Below are 25,943 nucleotides of genomic sequence, written 5' to 3' on the forward strand. Positions count from 1 at the left end.
AGGTCAATTGTCTCGACTTCGCCCCGAACTTCAATGTCGGAGACATCACCAGTGAGATATATACCTACATGTAGCCATGTAGATCCAAAATTGTATCGTGTGTGCCGTCGATATGATATGTTATTCTTGTCACAATTTAGCACGTGTGCAGTAACACATCTATCAAACCAGTCCGAAACACGTGTTTTTCAGCGGAGAGCGCGTATGTTTTGTTTTTACATGTACTGATGACAAAAACTCCAAATAAACTCGCAGAACCAGGACGAAAAGCATTATACGAATAATATTTGGAGAAAGAATAATTTTAATATTGTATCTTGTCTTGCTGTTTTTGACACTTATGCATATAGTGTTTTAATGTACGTTTCTGAAATCTGGGGTTATCACAAAACTCCATAATTTGATAAACTCTGTATCACATTTCTGAAGTCATTACTAGGACTAAGAAAATCAACAATTATTGCATTTTTATACATTGAGTTATGAAGATGTCCCTTAGAATTTTCAAATATTGGCTAAAGCTAAAATTTTCTAATATTTGTGTACTCAAATCATGTTATGATGATATGGTACAAAACAATGACCCTTGGATCCTTAATTTAAAACGTGACCTTTCAACTGTCGGCCTTGGATATATGTTTGAAGATAGCAATAACAGTTCTGCTGAATTTCATAGTATTGTTTATAAACAACGTTTATTTGACAATTTTCCACAGGAAAGTCTTATGAAAGTTAATTCTTCAATCTAAAGGATTTTATACCAACATATGTTTGAAAGTATTTAACTCCAGTCATACCTACATAAGCCAGTTAAGGGAAGAAAGAAAATGTGTTTTATGTGATGAGAACGATACAGAAGACAATATTGAATGTAAGTGTTATCTAGATATTCGCACCAAATTTATTAAGCCACATTATCTTAATAAGCATATTAAGTTTGAATTCATTCAGTTACTCAAAGTCGAAAATATAAAAGAACTCATTAATTTAGAAAAGTATCAAAAGTAACATCAGCAAATAAACGTGGGAAAGATTTATTGTCACAATTTAATATATATTTTTGTGGTTTTCTTCAAAAATATTATACCAACATAATGAATGATGACATAGTGTGCATGATGGTAAGAGTGTGAATGTCTTTGTACTTTTAACTGTCATTTATCCAATATGTTGTTTAACTTACGGAAATAAATTGAATTAAATTGATTTGTTTTTACCTGAACTGATGACGTAATCATATAAATCGTAAGGCCATGGTAACAATTTATTTCACATTCCGTCTGGTTATCGTTCTCAGTGCCACACAGAGAAAAAAATATCGTCAACCCGACCTTTAATTACTTCAACTTACTTCATTTTTAACATGTTAATTAGAAATAATATTACCCGTGAGTAATGTCTTAATTTTACTACCTGGCCTCGGTTGATTCAGTCACTCGTGAAACATTGTAAGACACCTGTCATAAATCTCTCCTATCAGGTTCGGTATTGACAAGTGAAGTAAAATAATTTTATCGTCATAAAAAAGTTTATCACCTGAAAAAAAGATAAAACACCGTTTATATAGATAAAGCAAATGTAATAAAAAATACTTGTCCTATGCCGTAAAATGTCCACTTATACGACGTACTGCGAAAAAAATCACGACGTTATCTTTTCCCTTAAATAAAGGATCATCTTAAGGACTAGTAATTAATGATTTGAGTACCTGTGATAATACATGTAAACACGTATTTCACTACTGTAGAGTGGCATCTATACCGATAAAGGAATATTTTGATATTTAGTTTCACTATTTTGAATGTTGTGCTCAGTTCGGATACAATTTAGTCCGGGTATTCTCACCTTACCGTGAACTTTAATTCAAGTATACCCATCGTGCAATACTCAAAAAATAGCGATGACAAGAGTAGGACTCAAAAAACATGAAACCTTTTTAGTTGAAAAGATAGGAAGATTTTACTTTTTATTGCAGTCTTTCAGTTCAAAAAGATGACAAGAGTTTCAGTTAGATAGGCGGACGACGGGACACGCTTGGACCAGAGACGTATATATCACGTATATACGTCTCTGCTTGGACGAAGGACAAAATGGACAGCCCACTATCTCCTTAAACCATGACCGCAATTCATTTGATTGTGTAAATACAAAATAAATCAAACAAAATCCAGGAAATGTGTTGAAATGTGCAACATTGAAAATCTTAGAGGAGCCATTCAGCCTCTCTTACCAGTATAAAATTTATAGATGCTACTGACAACATATCTGAACTATTGGGGAGCTATTATGAACTCCAAATCGATTTGATTTTTTCCCCCTGTTCCGTGCAATTCACTTATTTTTACATTATCGTATCAGATAAGATATTGTGTGTTTTTACGCTCATCTAGACCATGGATGCATTGCACATCCCTATCCCTGCCTTGGTCAAGATCTCATTTAAAAAAGACAGTTCCCTGCGAGCTAGACTGCATTCAGTTAATCCGGTTGAAACGGTTCAGGTGGACTGTAATTATTCCACTATACACGAACGCATTTGTACCGGATATTGGATCTGATATATATAAAGTTCAAAATGCATAGTTCCGAAATTTCCAGTCAAGCACAAATTAACTAAATTAATATGCCATCCATTTCACTTATACTTTATAACACAGTATTGCGGAAATATGTGAGCGCACCGATCCTACTTTTATGGCGAAATTCTGAAAACTAATGATATTCAGCATATTAGCTTCTGACAAGTACAGCTGGGCCCCTCAAATTGCACGTGCCAAATATCAAATTCCAGCCTCGGGTCCGATTTGCACTGTTGCCTTTCTTGCAGGGTAAACCGATCCAGCCGTTTCAACTGCTTACGTGAAAGCGCCCCTATGATGAACACATAGAGTCGTCCAAGGTGTTACGAATAGTAGATTTCCGAATGCTTCATCTGTGTCGTTACAGTGTTTGTTTCGAATTGACAAGCGTTTCAAGCTTATAATACAATGCGATTTCAAAACTTTGGCGCGGATTTTGCACACGGTTCTTAAAATGCAAAGGTAAGCAATCCATTCCACAACAACCGCAAGCATGGCTGACCACCAGGACCTTCCGTTCAAGTCAGAATATGCCAAGAGTGGTCGATCGTCGTGTAAAGCTTGTTCAATGTCAATCTCTAAGGATTCTCTTCGTTTGGCAATTATGGTTCAGGTGATTATGCCGTATGACATTGAGATCATGTAAATTACCTTAATTTCATAGCCTCGATCGCCCTCGCAAGAATTTACTTTTCATGTTTACATTGTTGCTTCCGTGAAATGTTAGACATTGCCGAAAAACACAAACACTCCACTAGATATATCTATCTTGTTCTCTAATAAAGTAACACATATCCATATATATTATATTTACACTCGGTATGATGTGGATACTGAAGTGTTATATCTCTATATTCTGATTTGCAGCTAGCCAACTATTATGCTTACAGAGGCATTTATCATTGTTTATGTAGAATGTGACCATGTATGGTATACAATAATTAGTAAAGGTAACCAAAAATATACCAGAGGGAAATTCGCCACCTTCAGAAAAAATCGCCGGCATTCGGCCATATACTGTTCAATTTTTACCTCATTCAGGTTCACTTGAGAATATATTGTCCATATCTTGCAAACTAAAGTCTATCAGACCTTGTCACATTCGTACCTAGCTAGACAAGCTAGTTATATAAAACGCTAACATTCAGTTGTAGAGTAAACATCACCGAGTAAGCCATCTTTTGTTTCGGAGAAACTAAAGAAAATATAACAATAATGTAAGAAAGTATTTCTTCCAGATAAGATGTCTCATGACAACTGTCATTTGTCTTTGTTTTAATTGGCTGACTGATTAGAAACAAATATACCAGGCAATATTTTTTGGTAAGATCCCTATATAACCTTGGACATCACCCTTGTACCTCTAGATAACTCTGTGAATGGCTTTTAAAACAGCTGTTTATACTACAATCACGGTCAACAAAAAACTTGTGGTCATTTTTTATTTAATCGTAGAGGCACAGATTTACAATTTTGCACAAGAAAGTCTCACAAAAGCAATGTGGAATTCCCAATTGAAAGCATGGGCTAATTTAGAGTTTTAGGAACACTAAATCATTGTGGAAAAGGGAAATTTTGGTTTATTTTTTTTTTAGAAATTGACAGCCTTTTTGGTCACAATTCAAACAAGGGATAGGGTAAAAGTATATGATATACATAAAGATTACAAAAATGAAATTGACAATGTAGAGGTTTGATTTGTATGTATTTCATTTTCATGATAACAGGATTGGAAAATAAAGGAAGTGAAATATACTAATTAGCTGTTTTGAGGAAATTTTACCATGTTTGTATGATATTTCCTTGATGGAATATTCAGAGTGTAAAATATATCACTTGGGGAAAACTACCATTTTTTGGATGTAAAATTTGTCAGGATTAATCCCTGGAAAAGTATAGTTTTATTTGATAAGTAGTAGAATTACATGGAAGAGATCTACTCTTACAACTGACTTGTTAATAAAAATCCTTCATTGGCAAATTATATTGATTTTGACGGGCCCTGAAGTTATAAATTAAAAAACTTTAGGCCAAAATTGTTCAAGAATGATCATTTAACCCCTTGTGGGTGAGAAAGGGGATTTTGAACACATTAAGAAAGAGTATATGTATAATTAATTTGTGAAACAACTTAAAACGCCTTTCATTTCTCCCTTGGGTTGAGATACCCAAAAGTGTCTCAATCACTCTACTGAGGGATGCAAGATTCTTTAAGTCATTGGACCTTGGTAAGTCATGTCCCTGTGATGTGAAACTGTGGCCATAACCCTTTGCTACTCTGTACATATATGTAATTGTGTAATGATGTGGTTCCTGTTAACACAGTTGGTGTCTGTTACTTTTCTGTCAATGTTTAACAAGTTCTGAATAGTAAGAATGGTTGTACATGTACATTGTATCATGATGACGATAATAACATATCTTTCTTTTATATTTTCAGTCGCCTATGTTCGATGGAAAGGTGTGTATTAGATACATTTTGTTTAGATTGGTGAGCTGTACGTAAATGTTCCATGGAAAATTCGATCAGAGAAGAGTATGATCTTTTCGTTTTATAAAGTTAACTTGAAATACATATACCAATACATTATCAAAATATATCAGTATCATTTTGATAGGACATATTATGGTATGGTGTCCTCCATCCACTGTAAACTTTTTATATGTCTGGAGATATCCTGCCACCGTTTTCAATCAGTCCTTTTCACCTGAACATGAAGTGATGTTTTCCTGAAAGGCAGTTTCATTTGACTATCTTAGAAAGAGTTACTGCCCCTTGTTTTTTTGATGGAGCATAGAATTTGAATACATGTAGCATTTCAATTTATATCTACATCAATTATAAGATTGTAACATGTATTGTCATTGTAACATGTTTGGTAACATATTATCTGGCAATGTGCCCGTTTTTGGTAATAAGCCCACCCACATCTATCTATTGATCAACATTTTATCTTACTAATATATCTTAAAACTTTTTTGTGTATGTGTTGCAGATTCCAAACTGGTTTCATTTTGCTTGTTTTTGGAAACGTGCCCGAGTAGAGGATGCTAACCATATTCAAGGATTTGATGCTTTACGATGGGAAGACCAAGAAAAGATCAAAGAGAAAGTAGCAGGTTTGTTCAGTGTGAATTTAAAGAAATATTTATTAGTATGTCAAAAGTTCCAGCCGAATATCAAGTACTGGGTTCGTCAAATTACAAGGAATTTTTTGTAGGATGTACACAATTTAATTGTTTCCTTGTAGAGCAATGCTATAATGACAATATAATTCACTCTGGGATAATTTTTCGTAAAGAAAGGAAAAATACAGCATGGAATGAAATGGTTGGTAGTGCATTAATTAAAAGTTGTGTATGTACAAGTGAGTAATTAAGATGAAATGAATACTGATTGGTTGTGTTCAACATAAGGGACACACTTAAACATGAACTTGATATTTAGGAGGAGGTGGTGGAGGAGGAGGAGGAGGAGATGCGGGAGGGGACTCTACATCTGGGAATTATGTAACTGAATATGCCAAGTCTGGTCGCAGTGGTTGTAGAGGATGTGGAGACAAAATAGCACAGGTAGGAAAAAGTCTGTGGATACTTTCAAGACAAGCTTTAAAAATCAAAATGAATATTTATGTTCAACAGTTGGAACTAATAGCATATTCTAAGCAAAAAAGATTTACTTATCTATCAAATGAAACCAAACGTTGAAATGTTTCACCAAAAATGGGAGAAAATCTTTAGAATGAAACTTTTCTGCTGAGATCAGAGGATGGAGGAATGATTTACACATATAGACAGATGCTAATTTGGACTTGAGTTGTTCCTGTTTCCAACTTTTGCTATAGGTCTTAGTCAAAAGACAGGAAAGTCCTCCTGTTAATACTACCATTGTGTGCATTATTCCCAAAATATTGTGGATAGATTATTTTGTGATCAGCTAGATAACTGATATCCTTCAATGTTTTCAATTTCAGGATGCTGTTCGCATTGCAGTGAAAGATTTTGAAAGTGAAAGAGCCAAATTGTATGGCCCCCAGAATCTATGGTATCATGTGGATTGTTTTGTAGAAGAAAGAGAAGACCTTGAGTTTACCAAAGATAAAAATCCAGAAAAGTTAGTATAACATGTATGTCTTTTTCCCAAGGATCCTTTATTTCAGTCAGAATGACTGGTCAATCTGATTTTAAAGATTCAATGGGTCCATCTGATTTATCAAAAAGGCAACATTTTGAGGACAAAAAGCGTGCATATCTTTGATGGCCTTTTAATATAAAACTTTAAGGTCTTCAAAACAAAAGATCTCCCTGAAAACTACAGATGTCTCACTTGGTAGGTTTCTGTTTTCATTTTCTGGATGGTTCAGCAGTACAGTGTGGGGACTGCAGTGGATAAAACTAGTTGTTGGATACCCTCAGTCTATAACACTAACTCTGGAAATCTTCATTTATATGTCATCTTTTATAATCACAAATGTCTGTTATCAATAATGCTAAAGGTATGGTTCAGAAATTAAATAATCCATGCAGAACATCCTAACACAACATTATGAGTGCAGAACATCTTAACACAACATTATGAGTGCAGAACATCCTAACACAACATTATGAGTGCAGAACATCCTAACACAACATTATGAGTGCAGAACATCTTAACACAACATTATGAGTGCAGAACATCCTAACACAACATTATGAGTGCAGAACTAGTTGGTTTTTTACATTTACATCTTTACAGTTAACCAATGAGATTGATATACAGACAAAGCCATTTATTATTGATAAGTAGACAGAGCCATTTGTCATGTAGATGTATATAATCATAACCTTCAAAACAAAGTCAGAAAGGGTATACTGTCAGTTTGTCTTTCAGTCAACTGGAACTTCTCTGTACAATTGTCCAGTCAAAGTTTTACGATAAAACAGAATACATGGACCTTGTTCAGAATAGATCTGTTGAAAATTCTATGATTTTGGGGTTTTAGTATGTTGTGTAAAATTGTATTATTCCCTAGTTTCTAGTATGTGATGTACTCTTTACTTTTTTGTAGAATTAACGGTTTTAATCGACTAAAGAAAGAAGATCAACAGGAACTGTTGACCAAGCTGGGAAAAGGTGAAAAAAGGTGAGCTAGTTACCATAGCGATGAGCTAGTTACCATAGTGATGAGCTTGTTATTATAGTGAAATAGGGAAGTATGAAACTCATTGACCAAGCTGGGGAAAGGTGAAATAAGGTGAACTAGTTACCATAGCGATGAGCTAGTTACCATAGCAATGAGCTTGTTATTATAGTGAAATAGGGAAGTATGAAACTCATTGACCAAGCTGGGGAAAGGTGAAATAAGGTGAACTAGTTACCATAGCGATGAGCTAGTTACCATAGCGATGAGCTTGTTATTATAGTGAAATAGGGAAGTATGAAACTCCACATTTGAGGTTGTTTTTGTAACCACATTTGATAGCTGATTTGATTTCAAGGCATTTGTGAATGACATGAACACAATTTCATATACACTGTCTTCTTATTTTAAATTATATGTTAACTGTTAGGCATCCAAGTTTAGATTTTGATGATTGGGTTTATTGAAAAATGTTTCCAATGAATCCATAGAATTCAGAAGTTTCTATAACTTAAATTTTCAATGTAAAGCTTTCAGGGTGTATAATGATGATGTCCATCTTGGTTGATCTCATTTTGATACTGTAAGATACATGGATTTTAAATATTCAGCTTTTTAGGTGAATAATGATGATGTCCATCTTGGTTGATCTCATTTTGATACTGTAAGAGACATGGATTTTAAATATTCAGCTTTTTAGGTGAATAATGATGATGTCCATCTTGGTTGATCTCATTTTGATACTGTAAGATACATGGATTTTAAATATTCAGCTTTCAGGGTGTATAATGATGATGTCCATCTTGGTTGATCTCATTTTGATACTGTAAGATACATGGATTTTAAATATTCAGCTTTCTAGGTGAATAATGATGATGTCCATCTTGGTTGATCTCATTTTGATACTGTAAGATACATGGATTTTAAATATTCAGCTTTTTAGGTGAATAATGATGATGTCCATCTTGGTTGATCTCATTTTGATACTGTAAGATACATGGATTTTAAATATTCAGCTTTCTAGGTGAATAATGATGATGTCCATCTTGGTTGATCTCATTTTGATACTGTAAGATACATGGATTTTAAATATTCAGCTTTCTAGATGAATAATGATGATGTCCATCTTGTTTGATAAAATTTGTTTACAGTAAGAAACGAAAAGGTGACACAAAGGAGAATGGTGGTGGTAAAAAAGTGAAGAAAGAAGAATCGGAAGAGGAAAAAAATCTTCGTGTAGGTGAAAGACACTATATGTTAAATGTAGTTAATTTGGTATTAAGTCCATGCCTGGTATTAAATAAGTCTATCCATATCAATTGATGCTCGGCAGTAAAATTACAAACATTTCCTATTTCATTGTCTTACAATAAGCCTTAGTCCTCAGAATAAAGTAAGAATGTGTATGATGGCCATTTGAACTTGCTGTTATGTGAATACGGTGAAAACAAAAATTATTATCACGCTGATGTTCATTGTTTTGACTGTACACTGATTATATTATGATACGTTGATGTTTCTCACATTTTGCTATGACAGCATCTAAAAATAAACAAATTTCTGCTGCCTACTGAATGGAATAGCAGTATTATTGTTTTATGTTTGTTTTGATCTATTTAATCATTGTTATTTTTTTTCAGGAACAAAGTCAGCTGATTTGGAAGTACAGAGATCTACTGACTAAGAGTGTGTCTAACAATGCAATAAAGATAATGTTACAGTTAAATAACCAGGCATTACCCACAGGTGAAAGTTGTGTAAGTTGTGTGTTCGTCTTCTGTTCATCCATCTCAAACCCTTAACCAATAACAAATTTGATTACTATTGTTTCAAGATACAAATGTGATCTATCCTTCCTCACTTTGCATGCCTCTGGCAGTAAATCTCATTTGTTGCCATCTGGCTTTCTGTTTTTTGCCATGAGGAATCCTTCTCCTACTATAAGCACATTACATCACTGCCCACAATTCTTCAGCTCTATATCTGGTATAAACATAAGAACAGTATGTTTATTATTGTTTATGCCCCCATTATTTGATTATGTGCAGGGGGGATCATTTGGTTATACTTATCCCGGAGAATCTTAACATCAAGCACTACATAATATATTAAAGTGTTCAAGGTTTCTGGTTAAAGGTTCAAAGGTCGCATTGGGAAATTTCTGCAAATTCAACTAACAATGATCCTTATATATTTTGGCAGAATATGTTAGTGGACAATGTTTTGATAGTATTATGATATGTAACTGAAAGATGTAAATGGGATGACACTGATCATACTGTAATATTAAATTTAAAGGAATATTCCTTGGGAATTTGAAATATAAACTAATTCAAACCTACTACTTAGTGGCTGGGAATGTAACTGTGATGCAACAAGCAGAGATCTAACATTTTTTTTTACATTATATAGCTGTTGGATGCGTGTGCAGATGCTATGGTTTTTGGAGCTCTCGAGAAGTGTCCTGAATGTAAGAAAGGACAACTTCAGTACTCGTAAGTTTGGAAGCATTTTTGTTCTAAAATACAGAGAATATCAAATCGATAAAGTGTTACTTTCCCTGCAATGAAAATTACTTTTTGTTTTTACAAAAAAAATGGTAATGTTTTGAAAATAGAACTTGAACAAGTTTTTCACACAGAAAAAGGCACTATAGTTTAAAAAATTTTCAAGAAAACCTAAATTTACTGACTGCAATGTTTTTGATTTTCAGAGCCCTCGGTTACAAGTGTACTGGTAACATGACAGAATGGACCAAATGTATGTTTATCACAAAGACACCCAAACGCAAGAGCTTTAAAGTTCCAAAGGAATTCCATGATGTGCCTTTCCTGTAAGTAAACATCAGCACTGTAAATATGATCAGTTACTACCCTCCCATCACACCCATCCACCAAAATGATCATATAAAGATCTTATAGATATATGTCTTTAACCGTCAGCTTGACCATTACTTAGGTTTATATGCCATTCTATCCTGATACACCAACTCTGATAGTCCTTCTAGTTCAATCCACATCATACACATCACCCATGAGTGACCTCGACTCCTTCATTATGTATTAGTATCAGTTCCTGTTGTTATCAGCGACAGATTTTGATACTGTAGCTAAGGTCACACGTTGAACAAATGTAAAGGTACCTAGGTAATTTTACATCATTACCGTTATATTTGTGAGCTTGATACTTGTAATTCTAATGATTCACATTAGCGATATAATGATATTGAAGTCACTTCCTTTGTTGCCATTGTTAGAGTTACTGCCCTTCTCCTGAACTTATCCAGGATCAATATAAGAGTTACTCCCCTTCCCCTACCTGCATTCAATATCAATTTGTATGTTTGACCCAAAATTTAGTATAGAATGAATTTCAATGTAATATTTTTTACTTTTGTGTACTTATATGGTTTGTTATTTATAGTGGTATCTGTAAGTAACAAAGGGTGCTTTCTAAGACAATTTTTTGGCATGAATCATCAACACCAATTACAGATATATTTGTGAATTTTGACATGTGGGACCACTTTCTCTGATTTTTAGGACCTTAAAACAAATATTTCAGTTTGTTTTTTACTTAAGAAACTTTGGAGAATTGAGAATTACCAAAATTAAAGCAGAGCAACCCCTCATTTTTAACCAAGCAAAATATCCTCTAAACTTAACTTTCCATGCTAGGAAAAAAGTAAAAGTCAGTTTTCAAAATTTTACTATTTTGTTGGTATGCAGATTTAAGATAATTAAATAAAATGAAAATTAAGCATTTTTATGTTATTTTCTTCTTGATAGCCACAATACTATATGCATTACTTTTAATGAAAGATGAAAATTTATCTTCTAAAAACGTTGCCACAAAAATAACAAGAGATTATCTGACATTCAGTAATAATATGTGAAAATGAATCATTTCCTAATACACATATTCTGATACTATATTTGGAAGACTTTCTAATCTTTAACGATCACTGATCACAAGAACAAACATTTTTTTTATGCTGCCCTTGTAACTTAAAGTGTTATGCACTCTATGTGATCTTCATAAAGAAATGGAATACACAATCATTTAAAGAAAGACTTTGGTCCATTAGAAATAATGCAATTAGAATATAAACTGTTTTATTGTTAGAAACATAAATTTTGAATGAATACATTATATATATTTCAGATCATCACAAAGTTCTTGGCATGTCATAATAATAATAATACATAAAATTTCTGTTTCAGAAAAAATTTCAAGTTTGAGAAAAGAGAACGAGCATTTAGTTCAGCAGCGGTGGCTAGTTCTCTGGACGGTTCATTGGATACAGTAGATTCTGGAGCTGGGTAAGTAAAGATAGGTTTGCATATAGTCATGAACGGTATAGATAAATCCTTGCCACTTGTCTTCACCACCAGCTATGGTTGTCTCAGCATTTCACAGCATAAGGGTCACAATTTTTGGGATAAACAGTATATTGTGAATTTTTTTTATTGACTCAGCTGTTTAATTGAGGGGAAAGGGGTGGGGGAAAAAGTGTTTAGAGTGTTTCTCATGTCTGTCCTGTTGCATTCCCTTCCAACAATCTGTCATATTGGGAAATCTCTAAACAGATTTCATACACATAATTATCCTATGTATATCATCAACCTCTGCACCTTTTCATATTATGGTGGTCATCAGAAAGATTGGAGGCTCAAAGGTTGCATTTGACAGCTTCTTCGTCAAACAGAGAGACTTGTATGCATAGAAGTTAGGGGTCAATGTCTGAGACATTTTTCTGATTTCAAACAGAGTAGAAATTGAACACCCTGAAACTCACATGATTGATTGAGGTATAAAGTGACTAGATATAAAATTAACTCTTCATCTAATTATTATAGGCCATCATCATCATCATCATCTTCTACACAGTCACTCGAGGGAATGAAGTTCATTGTCACAGGAAAGACTGAGAAACCGAAGGAGGAAATCTGTCGAGAGATTACTAAGCTTGGTGGTTTTGTTGTCAATAAAATGGCATCTGATGTTGCAGCTTGTATTTCAACAAAGAGTAAGTGTAAAACCAGAACAATCTCGGGCCTCTTTTCCTTACTCGTTCAGGTATTACTTTTTACGAGTCCAAAGTGACATGTTTTAGTTAATTCAATCAAGTTAAGACACATTGATTGTGATTGTTCTAAAGCTTCATATCTGTCGTGGTGTAAAAATTGGAACACAAGTGATCTGTTTGAACTTTTCACAAACAGAAGATAGTCCATTATGATATTTTACATGTAGTCATGCTTGTGTGTATACTTTAACTCAAATTTTCTTAAATACACTGAAGGCTCTGAGTTACCCAGTTCAAGGATGATGACTAGATATGTATGAAGCATCTTGTTCTTATATCATGTCTATATTATTTTTTTACTTTTGAATTCAAAGAAATAAGCTGCATCAGAGACATGCTAAATAAATGCCAGAAAGAGAATTTTTATTCTCTCTTTCAAAAACTTTCTCTTTTATTTAAAAACATTTAACAGATTGTTAAAACGTTTGTTACTTTCTCATTAGTTATCTGACTTTTCCAAACAACTGACATATTTTGCCTTATAAAACACTGACGATAGAAAAAGTATTACATATGTGTAATCATGCCATAGGTATGACATATTTGCAATCATGACATCACTCAATAACCTTGTCTTTAAAAATTACAAGTAGAAATTTTCTGAGACAAACTGCTTCAAGTCATGTACAATGTACCCTAAGCCTCTATCTTAATATTTCATAAAAATGATATACAGATACCCTGTTTATTGCTTTGTAGAGGAGGTTGGCAAAAAGTCTAAGACAATTAAAGATGCGGAAAAGGCAGACATTCATGTGGTGGACGAGGGATTTCTGGACAGTGTACAGAAAGGTGGCGCATTGTTGATGATCCAGAGTCACTCGATAGCTCCATGGGGGGCAGATGTAGGTTATATATAAATTATATCTGTATCATCTATTTCTTTTAAACAAAATGTTTCCTTTCTCCATTGGTCGGTTTCAATTTAAAATGTTTCAAATGTAATGTACAGAGTCTTTAGTCCGAGCTTTGTTCTGTATTTCAGCCAACACTTCGTGTTAGCTTACCCTCATCAAGTAAGAGCGGGGAAAAGAAGAAGATGAGTAAGAGTTACGGAGCTTACAAAGATGCTGCAGGTAGGATTTTTCATACAAGGAAAATTATTGATTGTGTTAAGTTTTCAGTTTCAATTAGAGATGTCATAATTTACATTAATGGGATTTGTACTGTAGGGTTGTTTTACTGAAGTAAGGTATAAATACATATTTCTAGCTTTCCATAAGTCACTCAGGGATTTATTAATGCTGCAAACGTGTCAATGTAATACTTTCAATGGTTACTGCATGCAATTAGATTCAATTATCAGAAGTAAATGGGACAAGAGTTTCAGGTTTTGAACTTCATGGTGTATCATATATAAAGATTCAATGACTATTATAGACAGGTATTTGCTATATAGCTCTTTATAGACAGGTATGTGCTATTAGAGGTGGACTTAAGGTAGGTTTAATTTCATTTTAATGAATAAAATTAAATTTATGGGTGGCATTTTTATTGAGACAAATGCCAGATATTAAGTTAAATGTATCCTTATTCTCATTTCATGCTGAGTGGTAGATGTAGAGATTTTGGAAAATCATTCATAGCATGATTTCTGTAACTTTAATGAGTACAAGGGTAAAAAGTATATAATGGAAGTAGTTCCAGATACACAGCTCTGTCTTACTTGACTTAGCTGTCACTCAATCTTCCTAGAACAGAATGCCTTCTGATGACTGCAATGTATCGAGTAAACCCTGCAGACAGATACGAGGCAGACAGCTTTATACACAGATATATATAACTTGTATGCAGAGATCTGCATTTCCAGACCAGGAAATGAATAGAATGATGCTCTAGGTGACATGAATACAGACACATGTGTACTAGTCATTGCTGATATAATTAATCTTAATCGTAATAATTAATCTAGACACAATTGTTCCCTCTAAAAGACACGTACCTTTAAAATAAATACAGCATGTTCCCTCCAAAAGACACATGTCTTAAATAAATGAATGCAGCATCTTTTCTCTAAGAAACATAACATATATTTTGAAAATGAATGCAACATCTTTCCTGTAAAAGACACATGTCTTAAGAATTAATACAGCATCTTATCTCTAAAAACATATCTTAAAAAAGGGATGAATAAGTTTTGAAAAGATTAAAACAAATAAATAGATTTAATCGATAAAATTATCTATGAGAAATCTCTCAATTCTTCTGCGTAGGGAATTTAAAAATCTGCTTTTCTGTGGAAGGAATGTTTTAAAATTTTGTTGCAGATAAGATGTACACAAAGAGTGTCCCTAAGACGATGAAAATGACAGTGAAGGGTGGGGCCGCTGTAGATCCTGATTCAGGTGAGAAACTTCAACTGATGGTGTAGCAGATGTCAGAATGGCTTATCTGGTCTCTAGCCATTACATATTAACATGGATATTGTCTAGCACAATGTTATAGATATATCTATTTTTTTCCTTTTTGATTTTTTTTTTTCCATTTCTATCAAATTAAAATTTTTCTGTTTGATTTAACTCCTACATAGAGTACGTTTTACTACTTCCTTTACACTCTCTATGTATTACTATGTGTAGTTGATGTAGGGGAATGAGGTGCGGGGCCAAAAAGGGGTCAAATTGACTCAGATTTCAAAAATCTTCTGAGTTCCAGATATGGTAGGATCAAATACTCTTCATGAATGGAAGCATCATAAAGTGCTTTACCAAAATTGTGAATTTCATGGCCCAAGGGTCTCGCATTTCCCCCCTTGGGGAGGGGGTAAAGTTTATTATAGTTTATATAGGAAAACTAGATTTTTGAGCATAATTTGTTTAATTTTCATTGGAAATATTTCAAAGTTGGTTAGAATTATGAATGAAGGATGACGGCTTGATGGTATGCCCATTTTGATCCTAGCTGGCTCCCAGGGGCTGATGGGCGTGGCCAAAAGGGGTCAAATTGGATTTTTTTAGCAAACGTATTTTTCCCACTGGAAGTAAGAATTTTCAGTATAAGATGACAGTTTTGATGGTATGCATGTATTGACACTGGCTTACTATATTCAGTGTCACAATTTCTGTTTCATGACACTTGATAACTATCCTTTAACCTTTATATTCAATATTACTTATCTCAGGTGACCATCAAGGTCGCTAGGTCTCTTGTCTGTACTTTGTCTGATCCGCTCTACAATCTGTATTTATGTTGATATTTTGTCATTATACAGGACTGGAAAGTTCAGCACACATCTTAGAAGACAAGGGCAATATATACAATGCTGTCTTGGGACTGGTAGATGTCGTAAGAGGAACTAACTCCTTCTACAAAATACAAGTTCTGGAGCGTGATGGCGGTGGAAGGTATAATTCTGTTTGGTGATTATTGAATGATTAATAATTTTCTTAATCTGACCAATTAGGGTTGCTTGATTTGAAAAAAAAATTCTGGTCGACAGGATTTTATACAGGATTCGAAGGCTTTATGTTGTTGATAACTGAATGGTTTGTTTGGAGACAGTTGAATTGTTTAAAAGTTGAGCTAGCAGTAAGCACAGAATTGCATTAAATTGTGTTATAATGTGCTTTGTATACATTGATTAAAAAATTATTTAATTGTTTCTATGAGATGTTATGGAAAATATTGAGAAGAAAACATGGGTTCTATTCTGTCAACTGTTTCTTGTAGATGGTGGTTGTTCCGATCCTGGGGAAGAGTAGGGACAACGATTGGAAGCAATAAGATGGAAAAGTTTGATTCTCGTTATGATGTCATGAAGGCTATGGAGACTCTATATCTGGAAAAAACGGGCAATCATTGGGCCAACCGCAAAAACTTCATTAAACAGGCCAATAAATTCTACCCTCTGGAGATCGATTATGGTCAGGTACATTCTGTAAAATTCATTTTTGTAATTAGCTACCCAGCTTGAAGAATACTAGATCACTTGCGCCTAAGCGGCTGAGACGGTTTGACCCGTTATTAAGTTTGAGGCTGGGGTGCGGAATATTTGGCACATGCAGATTGAGGGATCCAGCCATACCTATCTGAAATGAACTGGCAGATTATTATTAGTTTTCAGAATTTCAGTATATATTAGGGTACAGTGCATTCACATATTTCTGCAAACATTGTGCTATTAAGTATGAGTGAAATGGGTGGTATCCTAATTTTAGTTAATTGTTTTATGCTTGACAAGAAATTCTGAAACTCTACATTTTGAGCTTTACATATATTAGTCCCAACATCCTGTACATGTGTGTTCGTTTATAGTGGAATAATTTCAAACCACCTGAACTGTTTCAACCGGGTTAAGTGAAAGCAACCCTAGTTATCATAAAGCCAATACAGCATATACTGTTTAAAATCATTGCCATCAGCAGTATAACTTATACTGTAAGGATTGACAGAGATACATAGATATATTGTAGAAAACTTTACAGCAGTGACATATTATATTAGAAATAATGTTTTTAGGACCTTACAATTTTTTGTCAAAATTTGGCATGGGCACTTTAACTTTCTGGTAATAACTTGCTCTATTTACACAAGGATACTGAAATTTAGTGTGATGGTAACAAAGTGTCATAGGAGAATGAAACAAATTTTTAAGGATTTTGACAAATATTTCTACTTCGATTTTACATTTTGTCCACTTTTAGATTTTTCTTTATCAAACAAGTGTCTTGAAGTTAAAGAGTTGGTGCAAATTTTAACTTCACCTATAATGGTCAGTATTTCTACAAGAATTGTAAAGGTGTTTGACATGCAGATTCCAGAGGTAAAGAAATTGGATGAAAATTGAAACAAATATTTAGGTATTGTTTAAAAGTTCACTATTTTTTAGACATTGACATGGCAGTTATTCAAAGGTCATCTATTCCTTTGTATTTTTTGACCCTCGACTTTGATCCAACTGATCTGTTATTTGTACTATCCAGGATGATGAAGAAGCAGTTACCACGCTTAAGGCTGGAGGAACATCCAAGCTACCCAAAGCTGTACAAGATCTAATCTGTATGATATTTGACGTGGAAAGCATGAAGAAAGCCATGTTGGAATTTGAGGTTGGTGAAGTGATTACTTCAACAAATGCAATTGAAAAGAATTTAATGTATTAAGTTCTTTCTAATTGTGTAACAGTGAATATATTTCGCAGATCAGAAATGTACATGTATGTAAAGAGATTAGCTGATCAAAAATGTACATGTATGTAAAGAGATTGGCAAATCTAAAAATATACATGTATGTAAAGAGATTGGCAAATCTAAAAATGTACATTTATGTAAAGAGATTAGCAGATCAAAAATGTACATGTATGTAAAGAGATTGGCGAATAAAAAATGTACATGTATGTAAAGAGATTGGCAAATCTAAAAATGTACATGTATGTAAAGAGATTGGCAAATCAGAAATGTACATGTATGTAAAGAGATTGGCAAATCAAAGATGTACATGTATGTCAAGAGATTGGCAAATAAAAAATGTACATGTATGTAAAGAGATTGGCAAAAACTAAAAATGTACATGTATGTAAAGAGATTGGCAAATCTAAAAATGTACATGTATGTAATAAGATTGGCAAATCAGAAATGTACATGTATGTAAAGAGATTGGCAAATAAAAAATGTACATGTATGTAAAGAGATTGGCAAATAAAAAATGTACATGTATGTCAAGAGATTGGCAAATCTAAAAATGTACATGTATGTAAAGAGATTGGCAAATCAAAAATGTACATGTATGTAAAGAGATTGGCAAATCAAAGATGTACATGTATGTAAAGAGATTGGCAAATCTAAAAATGTACATGTATGTAAAGAGATTGACTAATAAAAAGTGTACATGTATGTAAAGAGATTGGCAAAAACTAAAAATGTACATGTATGTAAAGAGATTGGCAAAAACTAAAAATATATATGTATGTAAAGAGATTGGTAAATAAAAGATGTACATGTATGTAAAGAGATTGGCAAATCAGAAATGTACATGTATGTAAAGAGATTGGCAAATAAAAAATATATATATATTTAAAGAGATTGAAATTTCTTCAATAACAACATTTACTATCTTTGTTTTAGATTGATTTGAAGAAGATGCCTCTGGGAAAGTTATCAAAGCGACAGATTGAGTCTGCGTATACTGTGCTGACAGAACTCACAGAGGTAAGACATTTTTTACTGCAAACTTAAACTAACTTTTACCACAATAACACAATGAAATACAGTTTTGTATCTTAAATCACAACGTTTCCAGAAATTTATAAAAGTGACACTTGTGTGAGTTTTCCATTCAGCCACAAACTTTTGATTTAAATTACTTCTCATGAGGACTTGGTGTGTTGGTATTTGGGAAGTAGGAAATTGGAATGTTGGGCTGTTGAATAAGATTAAATGAATGACCTCTGATTCAGTTTCAGGTATAAATTGTGTTTTGATAAAACTATATAGTTACGTACTATTTAGGCCCATGGTAATATGCTTCAGATATTTGGCTCAGTATCTTCATAGCTAGATTACTGTCTGTTACATGATTGACTAGTTTAAGATCAGATCTGAAAGGCTGCACAGAAGAATGAAACATTTCATATTAATATTAAATGTGAAATAATGATATCTGGTCTGTATTACACTGTTTGCTATACAGATGTATTTATTTTTAATTAGCTAGGCTGAGATCAGTTTCAGAAAGTGAGTTTTGTGAGAAATATTGGCATACAGCACTGACTATAACATGAAGGAACCTGGAACCATCATTGTTAGAAGTAGATATACAGATAAGAGATGGAGAGAAAAACTTCTCTGGTATATGATCAGTTTTTTTCTTCTTTGTCGGTGACCAGCTGATTGGTAAAGGTGGTACTCAGACACAGTTCCTAGACGCCACAAACCGATTTTATACATTGGTACCACATGACTTTGGCATGAAGAAGCCTCCACTTATAAACACCATAGAAATAATAAAAGTAAGTATATATACAGATACACAGTCCATCTGGAATTTGTAACCCATAACTATGGTAATAGCATGCTTGAAGGTAACTTAATAGTAACATGAAAAGTTAAAGAAGGGATTAGAAAATGTGTAGGTTGAAATCTCGAAGAAATTGTGTGTAGGTTGAAATGTCTCCCATAGAAAATGTTTGCAGGTTGAAATGTCTCTCGCAGAAATTGTGTGTAGGTTGAAATGTCTCACATAGAAAATGTTGGTAGGTTGAAATGTCTCTCGCAGAAAATGTTTGTAGGTTAAATTTCTGTCACAGAAAATGTTTGTATGTTGAAATGTCTCACACAGAAAATGTTTGTATGTCGAAATGTCTGTCACAGAAAATGTTTGTATGTTGAAATGTCTGTCACAGAAAATGTTTGTAGGTTGAAATTTCTCTCGCAGAAAATGTGTGTATGTTGAAATGTCTGTCACAGAAAATGTTTGTATGTCGAAATGTCTCTCACAGAAAATGTGTGTATGTTGAAATGTCTGTCACAGAAAATGTTTGTATGTCGAAATGTCTCTCGCAGAAAATGTGTGTATGTTGAAATGTCTGTCACAGAAAATGTTTGTATGTCGAAATGTCTCTCGCAGAAAATGTGTGTATGTTGAAATGTCTCTCAGAGAAAATATTTGTATGTTGGATTGTCTGTCACAGAAAATGTTTGTGTGTTGAAACGTCCAGAAGATAACTTGAGAAAGAGCTGACCAATTTATATAGAACTGGATACAATGTTTAGTAGAAGACCTAGTGTGGGATTGTGTTTGGGGTCAAAAGGTAATCTTTGAAGTTCACTGTTGCTGAAAATAGATATTTGCTTTCCAGATGATGACATTAGTTTGGGATGAAAGATTGGGTTAAAACTTGATACGGTGTTGGTTTTGTAGGAGACCTAGTGTTGGATTGTGTTTGCGGTCAAAAGGTCAACAACAAAAGTCACCGTTGCTTAAACAGATATTTGCTTTCCAGATGATAACTTTCTTCAAAAATGCTAATATTGGCACAGTAAGGGACATGTGTTGCTTGACTTCAGGGTTTGTGGTTTCTAATGAAAAGTTTTTCAAGAGTTGAAATTTGGTAATAATTCTGGTAATAACTAATCCTTTGTTATAGGCTAAGACAGATATGATCAACAATCTCCTTGACATTGAAGTGGCATACAGCATGCTGAAGGGCGGCGATACAGGCGAGGATCCAATTGACGCTCACTATAGGAAACTTAACACTGAAATTGAGGTATTGTTTAGAGTGTAGCTAGATTTACTAGCATGCAATGAAGGGATGTTTAAGACTAGGTTGAGGGATTTGACTGTGGAATTTTGTATGAAAAATCAAAATGACATAAGGCATCTCTATTTTGTCCACACATTTACAATTTGTTATTACCCTTTTGAGCAAGATAGTAATTTTTTTTATTCTTATTGCATGAATATTCCTGATATTTAGTTATAAATTAGATGTATATGAGAATAAGGGGAGTTTTTATTGATAAATTGTTGTATTAATATGTTTTTCAGCACTTGGATATTGCATCTGAGGAATGTGAGAGATTATTAGAGTATGTAAAGAATACTCACGCTGCGACCCATAACCAGTACGATTTGGAGGTGTTAGATGTAAGTTCAAAACCAAGAAATATTGTTCATTGGGACTTGTTCTGTTAAAAGTTAGAGGATACTCGAGTCCATGTTAAAGCAGTTTTAATACAGATCTGAAAAATTGCCAAACTCTTTTTTTTATATGATTTTTAACTTTATATCACTCAAAGGAGCAGACATTCAGTGTTGTCTTTCCAGTTTTGTCTGCTCATACACATCAGCATACAAAATGTCATCTTTATCTTCAGTACAATGATACCAAAGTTAAAAAAATCAAGGTATGATAGGTAACTTTTAAATAGTCACTGTGGTACACCTTTATGTGACCTATAAATTCTTGTGCCAATATATCAAATTTAGGTCACTGTTACCTATGTATCAATCTTCACCATTTTTCATAAATGTAGTTTTCATGAAAATCTTTCCTCTTTCAATAGGTCTTCCAAATCATACGTGATGGTGAGAGAGTGAGGTATTCACCGTTCCGAGACCTACCTAACCGACAGCTGTTGTGGCACGGTTCACGCACGACCAATTACGCTGGTATCCTCTCTCAGGGTCTGAGGATTGCCCCACCTGAGGCCCCAGTGGTAAGGAGACAAAAATAAATTTGAATAATCAGATTTGTAAATGAATTGATTTCAGATCACAACCAAAAACTTACTTTATTAGAATATACCTTGTCAGAAGATATAGGTAAAATTTCATGTCCTTCATTAACAAGATGTTTTGTTGTATAAGATAATTGTATGGTAAAAGTTAAGTTTCTGTGTGGCTACTGTTAGTCACAATTATGAATCTTGGATTAGAATTTCTCCCACTAATGTACAGCTGGTAATTTTCAGGGGTCAAAATTTTTGTGAATTATATTACACGAATGGAAATTTCACGACCTAGATGAAATGGAATGTCTCATAACACCTGTTTTATTATTCATAAGTTCAACTTTCACTATCATGTTAAAGCGAAAATATAATCCCAACGAAAACAACCGGCTATATCATATATCTTTATGCTAGCATCCTGCCTATAGTGTGATATGATTATGAAACAAGGCATTTAACGGTGGTTTTGATTACTACCTGATCTCTGTCCTATATATAGTAGAAAGAGTATGATAACTGTAAATCAACAGGGTTTTATTTGATCGATAAAATGGCGGAATATTTCGTAAATTTCAGACTGGATACATGTTTGGTAAAGGAGTTTACTTTGCGGACATGGTTTCAAAGAGTGCAAACTATTGTCGGACGTCGAAGACTGATCCTGTCGGTATAATGCTACTTTGTGAAGTAGCTCTTGGTAATATGTAAGTATGTGCTAAATTCTCAGATATTTTACAGAGGATCTTCATACAAAAAATATGATTAACTTGTGCAAGGCCCCATCCAGGTTATTTCAGAAAACTAGTTTACAGTATCTACCAACAGAAATGTTAAATGTATTTTAGTGGGATAGTTCTTTACATCGTTTGTCAAGATTTTCATTTGAAAGGAATTTATCAGTCGGAGATCAGATCTTAGTTGAATTTCCTTGAATTAATATGGTTCATTGATATTAATGCAAATGAACACATTCAGATATCAGCTTTTCTGAGAGTTCTCCCGAATCTGTAGTGAAGAAGCAGAACTCATGAGATGTTTTTTTGACTTGAGAAATATTAGGAAATCTCTAACTGTTGTTGATCTTTATTGAACAGGTATGACTTGAGAAATATTAGGAAATCTCTAACTGTTGTTGATCTTTACTGAACAGGTATGAAAGGTTCGGAGCAGATTATATTGACAAGTTACCTAAAGGAAAACACAGTACCAAAGGTAAATGTCAGATTCATTTATCAGGGAGGATTTTAACTGCTATATATTGTTGTTACTTTGTTTAAGGTCTTAATAATTCTCAGTATTATACATATCTATCATTTATGTATACTCCACATACAGAAAACTAAAAGATTAGTATGAATTGAAAATGGCCACCATAAGGTGACAAGTTATTAGAAATTATAGGAAACATATGTAACTATTAACAAGATGCATACAAATATTATAAAAAATACAGTATTTATATAATTCTCACACTTAATATAAAGGTGGGGGTTCGGTAGAACAACGCCACAAAGTGGAAAAATTACTGTGTAAACAGTAATTTTTATATACATATCTATCATTTAACAATCATTTAATTAGCCCCTGTAGGACCAACACAAGTTGAAAGACATTTTCATGAATGAGTAACTATTGTTTGGCCAGGGTTTACTGATTATCAAACAAAGTGGTCAGAAATCGACCATATTTATTTATTTTTTTTTGGTTTGTTTTTGTTTTATTTGTTTTTTTTTTGTTTTCCTTGAAAACTAGAATTGACAGCATCATGTTAATGATCAGCTAAAATTTGATTTATTAAGAAGTCCAACATATTTGTGTAGCAACAGAGTATTGATTACTTTTTTTCCCAAATGGTGTCGCTCAACAACTGGAGTGTGAAAATTTAATTATGTTTAGAGCTGTTAGTTGTATAGAAAATAAATTGAACCAATCTTCATGATTAAATCAGTGATTTGTTCTCTGATTCACAGAACATTAACGTGACTTCAAAAATTAGATTGTTTACATAATGATGAATGGGTATATTACATGTCCTTTTACATCCAGATCGTTCATTAATTTGTTGAAACATAATTTGTTCATTTTAAAAGAAAGTCACAAAAATTGTGACTCGTGAAAAATACCTCCTACAGGGTATATATATGTAGACATGTAAAATCAACACAGCAGGTAAACAAATTATCGTTAACGTTTTCAAGTCTTCAGGATTTTATTGTTGTAAACAGAACACAAAGTCTTCATTAGATTAAACTATATCTACTTCATTGATATTTTTAAGGTGCTGCAGTTGTGATGTTAAGGCAGAATTTTTTCATCAGGCAACCAAAATGTATTGACATGAAGTGATATCATAGAGTAAAACATAGTTTCATTTTAATTTCAGACTTATCTCTCCATCAGAATACCTGATATTTGTTATTTGGTCAGGGTAAGGTCTGGTTTTATCACATAACACTTCATCATACGTTCTGAATTTCAGGTGTTGGTATGACATGCCCTGACCCCACAGGATCCTATGCTCTCCCGGATGGCTCCACTATCCCTATGGGTAAAGGTGTACCCTCTTCCCAGGGGCGATCCAGTCTCCTGTATAATGAGTATCCTTTTTTTACATGTGCTGGTATGAATCAGCACATACAGTCACGTCAGCTGTAGCGACGTTATGAATAATTAATGAAGGTAAAAGATCAAGGTCACCTTTAATACCATTTTTCTAGAACAAGGGTATATTGGGTCATTTCACCAAAAAGAAATTAAATTCTTCTTCATGAAAGGTAATAATTTGACATTGTTGAAATGGTTTTGTAAAAGTGAAAACCAAAAACAAAAAAATGTGCTATTCTTGTAGCAGTTTGGAAGTAGACATTAGGAAATGTTAAATGAATGGACACAATTAAACACTGAAACTGATTTAAAACATATTCCTTAGTTCAGGTTTGGAATTACTGATAGAATTTGCTAGGCTGTTCTCAAAAGTAGATGCCACAACATCGAAAATGGATCTGATTGAAATATTTTGAGATTATGCTGATTTTTGTGTGTGTGAAATGTAGCGATATTTTTCCTTGACCGGTCACCTAGATACATTGTTTACGATGTGGCCCAGATCAACATGAAGTATCTGCTCAAGGTCAACTTCAAGTACAAATGGTAAATGCATCACGAAGACAAAATCTCTCAGGACTCTCCAGTATGTCCTGCACCAGGAGTAAGGAATATCTGAAAGTTTGGTGTGAAGTGCTCATCTTGTTTGTAACTACATACCTTGGAAATTTGCTCCTTCAACATAGTGAGACAATCTCGTAGTGTATTACAGTGAATATTACTGTTCTGGAGCTCCAGTCTGACCATTATTGTGTGTAAAATGTGTGGTCCAGGTGACAGGTGATACAACGATTACATGTCAATAATTATTTAGGAGCATAGAACAAATAAGAATGTCTAGGTGTAAATTCTGAAGAGGAAATCCAAGACACTATTGAAAGTTGCTTATAAGACATGTGTCTACTGATCTGAGCAAATGATTGCACAATGTCTAAATCTTCAGAACGTTGTTATTATCTATATGCATGTATATGAAAACTTTTGCTTCATCTTTTAATAACCATTCCTCTTTATCACCTTGTTTTGGGTATTTTTTTTCATGTTACATAAACATGAAACATTTCTGTCACCAGCTTTATATGAATTCTTTGTAGAATTTTTTTTTTATATTTGCGGTTATGTTAAGTATGTCATTGTTAGTGCAATGGTTTTGTCTCTGTTTTGGTAAAAGTTGTATAAACGCACCAAGTATCTCGAGGTTTATGATTTTTTGTTATGAAGTCTTTATTTTGTATGTTATAAATATTTTTTTAAATGGTAGTGCGAGTGAAGGAACTCATAACTAAAATGTTTCTGGTAGTATGTTTTCTAACAGTCAACAGTTTTTATTTGTAGTAAAATCTGGTATAAATAAAGTATATGGTTGTAAGATTAGTTG

General features: G+C 33.5%; 1 protein-coding gene and 1 non-coding gene across 2 annotated transcripts; both read left to right on the forward strand.

Moving 5' to 3' along the window:
* Window positions 1-3,072: 3,072 nt before the first annotated feature.
* Window positions 3,073-25,943, forward strand: LOC132554074 (poly [ADP-ribose] polymerase 1-like). Its single transcript, XM_060218372.1, has 27 exons — window positions 3,073-3,192; window positions 5,020-5,040; window positions 5,576-5,699; window positions 6,028-6,152; window positions 6,554-6,693; window positions 7,628-7,702; window positions 8,851-8,935; window positions 9,340-9,456; window positions 10,112-10,194; window positions 10,413-10,532; window positions 11,923-12,021; window positions 12,559-12,728; window positions 13,488-13,633; window positions 13,774-13,864; window positions 15,056-15,133; window positions 16,000-16,132; window positions 16,458-16,656; window positions 17,711-17,836; window positions 18,851-18,934; window positions 19,612-19,734; window positions 20,872-20,994; window positions 21,276-21,374; window positions 21,794-21,946; window positions 22,538-22,665; window positions 23,112-23,173; window positions 24,441-24,558; window positions 25,043-25,943. Exons 1-27 carry the CDS (start codon window positions 3,073-3,075, stop codon window positions 25,113-25,115), a joined length of 3,015 nt encoding a protein of 1,004 aa, XP_060074355.1. The 3' UTR covers window positions 25,116-25,943.
* LOC132554081 (small Cajal body-specific RNA 8) lies at window positions 14,421-14,551 on the forward strand. The gene has a single exon (XR_009554382.1). It is a non-coding gene; the product is annotated as a small Cajal body-specific RNA 8 (non-coding RNA).

The sequence above is a fragment of the Ylistrum balloti genome, unplaced genomic scaffold (assembly GCF_031769215.1).
Source record: "Ylistrum balloti isolate Yb309-2 unplaced genomic scaffold, AGI_CSIRO_Ybal_v1 Utg370376, whole genome shotgun sequence".
NCBI classification, from domain to species: domain Eukaryota; kingdom Metazoa; phylum Mollusca; class Bivalvia; order Pectinida; family Pectinidae; genus Ylistrum; species Ylistrum balloti.